An 11,154-nucleotide genomic window follows, 5' to 3' on the forward strand; every position below is an offset into this window, starting at 1 on the left:
GTGCAACAACAGCGGAGTGGGATTGGGGCATTGTTGGCATGCAAAGTCAAGGAAGGTGACTTAAAACCTACAACAAGGTACAGGATTTGTCGAGTGGGACGACCGATGGTTCAGCTGGCTCTGCTTTGATGCAACCCCTTCCTTAGACCAACGTGTGCAATTCTTTCACAGAATCCTGTGGGGGGCCTGTATGTGGCTTTCACGTATTTGGCTGGTCTCACTGGTGTTATCATCACACTGGCCCTCATACTAATCATCACGTCATCCACCAAAACCATCCGAAGGTCGTATTTTGAAGTCTTTTGGTACACCCACCATCTCTTTGTCATCTTCTTCATTGGCCTTGTCATCCATGGTGCTGGGTGAGTATTCGCACTTATCACACAATACACGATAACTACTGTATCATAATGTAAAGCCCTCTACACATCTAAGTATAGGGACTTAGGTCACTAAGCAGCAGTTATTTTTTAAGGTAATGATGGGCCAACAGAGGCTCTGAGAGCCAAGAGGCTCTCACTGATACATGCAACAAGCTATTCATAGGCATGAGGCTTTATGGGACTTGCATACTTAAGCTCACTCAACTTCTTCTGGTATTTTAACGGGAAAGCTCTTTTCTAAGGTTCCTGTTTCTAATTGTTAATTTATCTTTCTCTCCTAAAAGGAATTGCATCCCACACATGCATGTAAGAATGACATAGGGCCCAGGATTTTGTTGGGTAAATGAAAACTATAATAACACAGACTTATCTTTCAGACTTGGATGAACTTTTAATATCAGCAACATTTGAGAATAGATTTTTAGCTGTTGCAGCTCAAATAAAGGCAACTGTAAGTTTTGTAACTTCCAAATGCCAAACATCTTTTTCCACTGTTGGCTCATTCCATACCTTCTTCTGAAATAGCTGAAAAGCCTAATGAAACAACTTCAGCACTACGCAAACACAATTTTAGCACTTAGAAAAATGAAATTTAGTTCCATTTTATAAAACCACAAAATTGATGCATAAAGAAAAAAAAGGGCTAAATTATCCAAGCCACATTTCATAGTTCATAATTATACTGTATTGTCCATTTTAAAGGAAATTCTAGGTGCACTAGAAAGTGTGCTTTAAAAATGCCCAGCAAAAATGACTATTCAAAAACACTTCCTCTCAGTCCAGTAGTGCTAGAAAAAAGACAGAAATGAGACTACAACAGGAAGAACAAAAATAGAAGGCAGATAAGAATCACCACCAGCATATTTGTCCATTCCAACTTCCAAAAAAAGGAGAAGGTTTGAGTAAAACCTGTTGAAGGAAAAGAACAAGTGGTTCATGTTTTCTGCGGCAAATATTGTATAGTTACTGGCAAAAGGTCCAAATTTGCCAGTAGTTATGACACAATGCTATCAGAGAGCAAGCGTTGCTCTTCCTAGAAGTCAGTGAGGAGCATATATTTCATAAAAGTTGACTTTTTATTTACTTGGATATTCAGTATACTTCCACCATTTTAATTGCACTGTACTGAAAAGACAAGAGTTTAGGCAGCAGTGGGGTTGAACTTGGTTGTCAGAGAAGTTCAGCTATCCTTTGGAAGGAGATAAACACAGGAATATTATTATTTGTAGAGGGAAGGATGCTATCTGGGTGTGAACTCAGTGGCCTCGCTTATTTGGCCTTAAAGGCAAGAATGACATCTTGAGTTTAGAGAAAATATTAATACATTGAAAAATATTGGACAGGCTTTTTGCACTCAAGGAAGGCATCTTAGGTGGATGTTATGGAGCAAATATGGCCTGACAGTCTCAAAGTAACAGAGAGAGGCATAGATGTCAGTTTATCTCAGGAGACAGAAGGCTGTGCGTCAAATATACATATATATACGTACATATATGTATATACTGAAAACTGAACCAGAGATAATAGAATCAAAGGGGCAGATTCTTGTCCATTACAAGCTGTTACAGCACTTTTGCAGCACTGATGTTTTTTGTGCATGAGCTATGTGTCACAGACAGATGTCCCGAACTTCCCATGACCGTAAACGTAAAGAGAGAGTACAGAGATGCAGATTAACCTGCTTTGGAAGCTAAAGTAACACTTTCAGCCAAAAAAGAAGTAATTATAAGGCTATACTACTGAAAGCTTAATTGCAGTACTCAAGGAGCATCTACACTGAGTAATAAGGGAAAATAAGTGGTTTCCTTCTCTTGTGCAGGGTACCAGCATTGTCAAACCTTGAATGGAGCATAGGGCGAGGCAAAAACCCTCAGGCCCACTTTCCCTTAAGCAATGGGGTGAGAAGTGGCAGGAAACGGGCTCCTCCTGTTCCCGTAACTCATCCCAGCGGGGCAGCTCAGCTGAACCCGCTGTCACTGGTGGGGAAGTAAACTGCAACTGGTGATGTTCCTGCAAACTGCAACTCGTGATGCTCCTGGGACAGTGTCATTCCTTCCCTTTATTTTTCAGGCAGGATGTTAATCAAACCTTTAATGAGGAAGAGGTTCATTAGTAATATTTATGAGCAATGCAATCATTTAACTTTCAAGACTGTGAACAGGCTAGGCATACATATGACTTTGATACCATGGTTTTTTGAAACATCATAAACACAGTCTAGTTAATGGAAACTGAGCTAGAAAAGCAGAAAGAGAAGTCGTGGGAAGAAGATATCAATCGAATCATGTTGGCAGATAACTGATCAGAATCAGACCGTTTCTAGGGAAAGGCAGCAAATCTCAATCTGAATTTCTCTACTATGACCCTCGGCCTAATAATTGCCATCATTTTGGGGATTCTCACTTACCCCTGAGGTTGACAGAACTCCAGACAGAGGCAAGAAATAGTGAACAAGGTCAAAATATATTTTTCCCCCTCAAAACTGAAACTGTCTTTCAGCACTAGCTCCGCCACTGGAAATATAGCTGAACTGGAGCAATCAGGCTTCTCTATAATACAACAAAAAACAACAACACAACCCCCTAACCAAGCAAGAATATAGAGGCCAGATCATCAGCTGACGCAAGCTGGTATAGCTGGCATAGCTGCTTTGCGTCAGAAGCATTTGTGTTCATTCACACCAACTGAACAGCTACTCCACAGCTTTAGAGGGAGAGGAAGGGTCAAAGGAAGGATGTATGTTGGAAAGGGCTCTCCAAGTTTCTAAGATAAACAACAGAAATAATTTCTGTACCTGTCCCTAGGAAATTGATTACTTTGCCCACTCCAGATTTTGTTTTCACTGAATTAAAAAGTAGGGTAACTCTGAAAAGAATGAAGCTTTCCTATTGTGACCATATCCTGGAAATGGTAATGGACATACTTCTCAGTTCTTCACCTAATCTTGTAGTCAGTATTTTCCCCCACAAACTTTTCTCCCCATTTTTATCACTTTAATAGCAATTCTGTGGGTTGATTAGAGCAGTAAAGCTGTATCAAAGCTGTAGCACTGCAGAAGTCCACAACTGTACATAAATAGAGTAGTACATAAATGGAATAACAATAAGGGACAGATACCTTCATTTTCATTTCATTGCCTTAATGATTTTTATTTTTTTCCAGGCGTATTGTACGGGGCCAGACAGCTGCGAGTCTCGATGAACATAATCCAGAGATTTGCTACAAGAACTTCACTCACTGGGGGAAGAAGGGGGCTTGCCCAATTCCCCAGTTTTCAGGGAATCCTCCTATGGTAAGAACAGTTGTCTTCAGTGTAAATCCAATTTACAATGTTTACGCTGTACTCTTTTTGCTAAATAACACATGCATTTGCTGTCAAAAAGCAGCTATGTAACCCCCAGTGCTCTTCAGTGGCAGCTTTCTCTACATAAAGCAATAGATTTTTAAACAATGGACTAAAAGCAGAAATGGACTACAGACAGACAGACAACCCACTTCCACTGTGCCATAAAATGAGCACAATTAACAGGCAAAGCAACGAGAAAATGGTACCTGAGAACTGTTTACCCAAAATGTATTTTGTGGCTTGTGGGGATTTCTAGAAAGTGCTATAATCCACATAATAAATCACTTCACATTATTAATGGACTAATGATAATTAAAAGAAAATTAATGCCTCTGGAAATGTGACATTGAAACTTCAGGTTTTAGTGACTAACCGGGCTGGTTGTTCATTCACATCTCAGACTGATCTGTTAACAGAAACTACATCTTTTCCTGCAGTAATACAGACCTGAGTCAATAATACATTCAGAGCTTTACTCCACATTTCACTTAGTTACCTTAATTTTTAGACAGAGACAAATATCACTCTTTGCTGTCACTCTAGTAGCAACTAAAAAGCTAGCTGCAACCCTCAACAGAGAAAGAAATTCCCTGTCTGACCAGAAGTAATTTTGAAGGTGACATATCTCTTAAAGGTTCCCTAATCTAGATTACCTGAATTTCACATCTGCTTGTAGCATTTCCAGGACTTGATTTAATCTAAGCTGCCATCTTCATCATCCGGCTTCTCATTTTATTCTGCTTACAGACATGGAAGTGGGTAGTAGGTCCCATGTTTTTGTACCTGTGTGAGAGGTTGGTGCGGTTTTGGAGGTCACAGCAGAAGGTTGTTATCACAAAGGTATGTGTTGACGTTACATTTAACACCAGGCAAAACATTATCCATTTTTCCAAATGGTGCAGCAAAGCCAGTGGCTCCTACGCAGCAGACAATGTTATCAGTGAAAGGAATGTTCCGGCTGCTATCGTGGTGTTAACGTCTAACTTCTAAATGCAGCCTGCCTCTAAAAGAGAGCAAGAAGAGGAAGGTAGCTAAGGCACAGGACTGACTCTTAGGAAAGAAAAATTAATTTTCTTTGTATTGAATGAAAAATTCCACAATGTGGAAATTCCACAGCCTTAAGAATAATTTAAGATACCAAATCTTTGCTTTCAAAACTACCCATATGTTTAGGAATTCTGATTCTTCAGCAGAACAAATGACTCTTGAAAAGGAGAGTTAGGGGGTGCCTATTTTGTGCGGCCAAACCTAAGGTTGAGCTTCCATTCCACATGGTGTGTTGCAGAGATATTAATGTTGGTTCTGAAGGTCTGACAGACAAATTAGCATGGCAGTAAGCTCAAACATATAAAATCTACCCTGGCCTTTCCCAGTGTAATTTCCTCACATGGCACCGTGCTGCATCTTGTGGACGTACCCTGTTCAAATCATAGCAGGGCTTGGGGGATGACATTAGATGTCTCTACTGTGCTCTGGCACGATGCTGACATGTAGGAAGGCTCCTATATGCTAGTGTGCTTTTTGGTAATTTTACCAAAATATCTCTGAGCCTTTTCTACAGCATATGTCTATGGCACCTGCTTAGTGCCCTATTGGCAGATAATTAGCCACTATTTTTAATACCTACATAAATAGATAGAGAAACTTGATTCTCCCTCTTGCATATCTCTTCTGAAAAATGAAAATAACCTTGGCAGACAACTTTAGGATTAAAAAAATCATAGTGACAGAAATATTAGCCTTGCTTCTAGAATATTGCTTCTATTTATTCTTGGCTAAAGACAGGCAGAACGCAAATGCCCATATTATAGGTCCCACCCAGCTATAACACGAAAACATCAGTTTCTGGTGGTACTATCTATTCAATTCCCCATCTGTATGACAGCCCTATATTTTTGTCCCTATATATACAGTCAGATCCATTAACACTGTGGTCTGTGCCACTGTGTTTGGTGCATCTGGAATTAACAATGTGCATACATAGATCTGGTGATGTGTTACAAGATATGCCAGTCTGACCTGTCCCTTTTGGAGTGACTGCAAGCATGGTGTGAAAAAGTACTTCAACCAAAAACTGAGCATCTTTTGCAGTCTTTCATCTGGCTGTCAGGTGCTGTTCCTCACTCCCAGTTCTGCTGGGAACAAAGTTTCACCTGCTTTCCTTGCTCTCATAGCAAAGGATGATGTTAGTGATGGAGGATGTAGTTACATCCAGTGAACAGTGAAGACACCTTTTTCTTTTCCCTTTTTTCCCCTTATCTCTCTCACTGTAGGTGGTCATTCATCCCTTCAAGACAATTGAGCTCCAGATGATGAAGAAGGGCTTCAAGATGGAGGTCGGGCAATACATTTTTGTCAAATGTCCAGCAGTGTCTAAACTGGAATGGCATCCATTTACATTAACCTCTGCTCCAGAAGAGGATTACTTCAGCATTCACATCCGTATTGTAGGAGACTGGACAGAGGGCTTGTTCAATGCCTGCGGATGTGATAAGCAAGAATTCCAGGAGGCATGGAAGTTGCCCAAGTACGTACAAAGAGTCTCCAACCTTTACCAACCTTGGTAAAGTCGACCAACACCTACAATAGCTTCAATTTTGCTCAACCAGTTTGGTGGCACCTGTGATATAATCCTTAACTACTTCCATCATGGATGTGGGCCTTAAATGGCTCTTTACAGTTTCTTCCTATCAACCCTACCTCTTCTTTTGCTGACTAGTATTCAGCCCAAATGTGCATGGTAGCAGAAAAACACCTTACCTTTTTATTGTTGTTTTAAATGGTGCTAATAAATATTCACTATTGATTTATTAAGTGTACTTTCAATTTCAGAATAGCTGTGGATGGCCCCTTTGGAACAGCGAGCGAGGATGTATTCAGTTATGAAACTGTTATGCTTGTTGGAGCTGGAATAGGGGTCACCCCCTTTGCATCTGTACTCAAGTCTGTCTGGTACAAATACTGCCACGATGCGACCAACCTAAAACTCAAGAAGGTACGTGTCGTCTTTCCCAGAACCCATGTAATTGTTCAAGGGCCGACAGCCCAAATCAAAACAGGCCCAGCAAAGGCGATCTGGCTTCAGACGTGTGTGAGTCCTACGAGAAGAGTCCAGTTACCTCACAAGACTAGCAGGCAAGGAAGCAGGAGGGTCAAAAGCAAAAACATAATAAAAGGAGAAATAGCCTGTGAGCAAAATGACACATGCAAATCCTGACTGTGGCCTTGGGGACTTCCATGTGCAGTGGAGATGCTGTTCAATCTGCATGAGAAACATAAAGTCCAAGGCACTAATACAGCCTATGCAAATGTTGCATTCCTTCCCTAAACACAGAGAAAGAACAACTTTACGTCAGTGGAAGAGCACTGCTACCATCCTCCTCTCCCCTCCTGCCCCTGGAAACTCCCTGGGCAGAGGTGCATGGTCACACTCTGCAGTTATGGTCATATTCACAGAACAGAACTGGTTTTGTTACCTGCTTTAATTTACCTTGCCTGCCAGCAGACAGGGAGATAGAGTCTACCTCTAAATCATTAATTTATGTCCTAACAAACTGTTTTACAAGGATGTAAGTGGGGAAACATCATGAACTAATAATGTAACCTGCTGGTGGAAGAGAAATAGAAAGATGTTTCCTTGTTCTTGCAGTCACTCATTCTGCTTCACAACCCTCCCAGCGTCAAAACTCCTAAATACCCTTGATACCAGCCTACCCATCTACCGAAGTGGTCAGGGCAATTTCTACAAGAGCTCTACAATCCTCATTCTGCCAGCAGACATAAACCAGAAACCATAAGTGCCTATGTCCCCTGACAGCTCACTCTTGTCTCTTCCAGATTTATTTTTACTGGCTTTGCAGGGACACTCATGCTTTTGAATGGTTTGCTGACCTCTTGCAGTCTCTGGAGGCTCAAATGCAGGAGAGGAATAACGCAGACTTTCTCAGCTATAACATCTACCTTACAGGCTGGGATGAATCTCAGGTAACAGCACAGAGGAAAACATCACTTCCATATGCACTGAGGCTGATGTTATCAAGTCTGTTATGTTTTGATAAATGTTCAAATGGTCTTTATCTTGGGCCTCCATCTGGCTCTCAGAAGTTTCACATGCAGACAGGTATTACCCATCAGAAGTTATATGGGATCAGCTGCTAATGTGCATTCTCAATTCCTTTCTGGTTTACTCTGGTTGTGCACTCTGGGAAGCAGTCTTTCCTCACAGCAGCAACCTCAGGTGACCATGCAAGTCTCTCTAAGACAGCTAATACTGCTTAAAGCATAATTAATGGCATTTGGGACTGAAGAAGCTAATGCACAAAGTTTGAGCGATGGCAGCGTATTTGTTTCAGGACTCTTGTGAGTTCTCTATCTGGTCCCATGCATGGAGGTTGCTGTGGGGATACAAAGGAGCAGCTCTTCCATGAGCCACTTGCGAATGCGTGATTGAGTCAGGAAAGGTGCTCACTCTGTTACTTTTAGGGATGGTTTATTTTACTTACATCTCAGCATTGTAAAATTCACCATGTGCCTAAAGTGCTGTAGCTCAGCTAGACAGACAGGGAGGGGTAGGAGCAAGGTAGGAAGTTACCACACATGCAATGGAAAAAAAAAAACCCAAAACCAAAACAGGAAGGAAAGAAGAAAAGTCACACAATTTTTCCTTGGAAATAAAGTTACCTGTAACTTTTTTCTCATCTAAAAGTGCTGCAGAACTCTGCAAGGCCTGAACTTATGCCCTTAACCACATCTTCTCCTCCTGGCTTTACTTAGCTTAGCTGGTCTAGGTGAAAGTCACACAGGGAGGGTGAACAAGACCTCCTCATATGGATCAAAGCTTCCAGAGATCAAACTGGGAGAACTTCATTAAGGTCAAGGGAGTTGTATTATTGTACCTGAAGTGAAAGTTTTAATTCATAGCTTTATTTTACAGTTCTTAGACTAAATCAGTTCATTGCAAAATAAATGTAATTAATTGCTGTGTTCAGTGCTTCAGAGCTTTAACTCTTGAGATCGCCCAGTCTGGGGAAAAGGAGGAGATGATAGACACTGATAGTCAGGACTTTACCAATGTTAGCTTTCCTTGCTAAACACCATAAATTCCATATTCTCAGTTTGGAAATAATTCAGTGTATATTGATTTTTTTTTTTTTTTAACAGGACATAATGCTGCTATATCTAACTCTGTCTTTACGCTATCCTTTCTGTTTCATTTCCCATAGGCCACTCACTTCGTAATGCATCATGAAGAAGAGAAAGATGTGATTACAGGCCTTAAACAGAAAACCTTGTATGGAAGACCTAACTGGGAAAATGAGTTCAAAACTATTGCGGGGAAGCATCCTGGGTAAACCTGTACAAATCAATAGTGTCTCTGGACCTCCTCTAACTAAATGCCGTAATAGCACAATCTTGTTCTTTTGGCTGATAAAGCTAGAGGAGCATTTTTTTTCTAACAATCTCCAGGTATTTTCTATTCTTGTTTCAGCTGTGGACAGGATCTATGGTCTTGACCAAATTGTTTTAACCTACAATTTTAAAAAAAATCATCCCTTTTTGGTGAGGTACTTCATGGAGTGTCTAATTACTAGCAGAAGTTTCAGAAAAAACATACCCCATCATTCCAGCTCAAGTAGATAGGAATATCAGATGACATCTAAATACCTCCAAAAATACTTTCTACCTCAAAAAACAAAACCTGAATATGGATGACTTTTAGCTGAGCACCCAAAATTAGTAGGGAAAAAAACAGAAGAGTTCCTTTCAAGAATTTGTGCCATAAGCTCTTTGAAGCTCTATTTCCTTGATTCCACTGAGGTCAATAAACCTGTTTCCACTGACTTCTCCTGAGCTGAGATTTAGCTCACCATTTGTTTTAGAAGCAGCAGTAAGTGCCTTGCAAGTTTTAAGGGGTTATAAGTTTTAGGGATAGACATCCCGTTCTACTTTAGTTCCTGTAACTGAGAAAAAAACTTGCACCTACAGAACATAAGATTGATTTACATGAAGAACATCCAACTGTTCCATACCTAGCTCCTGACCATATTTTCATTTTCTTAACAGCTCCAGAATAGGTGTTTTTCTCTGTGGACCCGAGGGCCTAGCTGACACACTCAACAAGCAGAGCATCAGCAACTCAGAAGCTGACCCGCGAGGAGTACACTTCATTTTTAACAAGGAAAATTTCTAACTTCCAAGCATGTGGGAGTCGTTCAATACAAAGTCTAAAGACTGGATCTCTTTCTCTGTTTGGAGTCTGGGAAGGACAGCCCAGCTTCTAATCTCAGCTACACTAACACAAATCCCTTTGCTGCTTGGGAATTATTTTGGCTCTGTGGTAGAGTAAAAGAGTCAAGTTTTACCTTAGGGAAGTTTGCACTGCCCTCTGCATCCTGGCAATTTAGTAGAAATCTATTTTCTTTGTCTGTGTGAGGATATTTCCCCTCAATTAACTGCCTTTATCCTCCTATTATTCATAATGACTGCTGAAGGGTCTAGGCAGCCATATGCATTTGGGAGACAATTCACGCTGATAAAGCTTAATGCTATTAAACAATAAAGCGTTCTAGCATAATGCTTGCTATTAGGAGACAGTTTATCCTGGCTCCAGCCAGTCCCTGGAACTAGGGGGATTTGGGGAAGGGAAGGGTGACTGGGAAAGATTGTTCCTTGCAAGAGGAAATCTCCTTTGCACACCAGCATCTTTCAGGCTTCCGAATACAAGCCTAAACATCTTGTCCAAGAGATAACGCAGGCAGCTGAAAAGCAGCCGTTCCTCTTAAGGAAAGCAGACAACTGGAAAGGAACCACCTGGATTTCTGAGTCGCACCCCCACCCCAGCTGTGGGGGGATGACGAGGACAGAGTCAAACCAAGTCCCACACCCGGCACGTGAGCCATCGCTTGGCTGCTTCGAACGCTCTCGGTTTCACATCTTCAAATTCACGGTACAGGGATCCAGACAAGAAGAGATTTTGTGTTTTCAAGACTGCCATTTCTGATTTTCAAGGCTGAAGAAACTTGTTGCTAAATGATTTAATAGGTATTTTCTGAAGCATTCTTCAATGCATACAGTGCTTTTGGCCCTACTGTTCCTCTTTGATAGTGAACCAGCTTTGAGAAAGCAATGATCATGTGGGCAGTAGCTGGAATAGCTATGAATAAAGTTTCTGATGTGTATAAGACACCCATACACAGCACAGTACTTCTGTATGTACAGTACAGGTAACAGATTCTTAAAAAAAAAAAAGGAACCAAAACTTTTAATACCAGCAGCAGATAAAAAAAGCATTAAAACCAGCAGCACAGAAAAAATGAAAAAAGAAGTGCAAAAAGCCTTGAAAAAGCCACAGTTTAGTATACCATGGGTCTCCTGTTCAACTCAGTCACCTGCTTAGTGACTTTTAAACTCCACAGCCAAGCTCTG

The 11,154-nt window shown here is 41.0% G+C and overlaps 1 protein-coding gene across 2 annotated transcripts in view; it reads left to right on the forward strand.

Moving 5' to 3' along the window:
* The window catches only part of CYBB (cytochrome b-245 beta chain), a 28,292-nt gene extending 17,372 nt beyond the window's left edge, over positions 1-10,920 (forward strand). Inside the window, exons 6-13 of one of the 2 annotated variants that reach the window (XM_009912926.2) lie at positions 172-362; positions 3,546-3,675; positions 4,477-4,569; positions 6,003-6,256; positions 6,562-6,724; positions 7,567-7,713; positions 8,952-9,076; positions 9,793-10,920. In XM_009912926.2, coding sequence (XP_009911228.1) covers positions 172-362; positions 3,546-3,675; positions 4,477-4,569; positions 6,003-6,256; positions 6,562-6,724; positions 7,567-7,713; positions 8,952-9,076; positions 9,793-9,919 — 1,230 coding nt within the window. In that variant the 3' untranslated portion in view covers positions 9,920-10,920. The remainder of the gene's footprint in view (positions 1-171; positions 363-3,545; positions 3,676-4,476; positions 4,570-6,002; positions 6,257-6,561; positions 6,725-7,566; positions 7,714-8,951; positions 9,077-9,792) is intronic. The other variant, XM_069784922.1, reaches the window with a different exon arrangement.
* The last annotated feature ends 234 nt before the right edge of the window (positions 10,921-11,154 follow it).

This window comes from Haliaeetus albicilla, chromosome 6 (assembly GCF_947461875.1).
Source record: "Haliaeetus albicilla chromosome 6, bHalAlb1.1, whole genome shotgun sequence".
NCBI lineage: Eukaryota > Metazoa > Chordata > Aves > Accipitriformes > Accipitridae > Haliaeetus > Haliaeetus albicilla.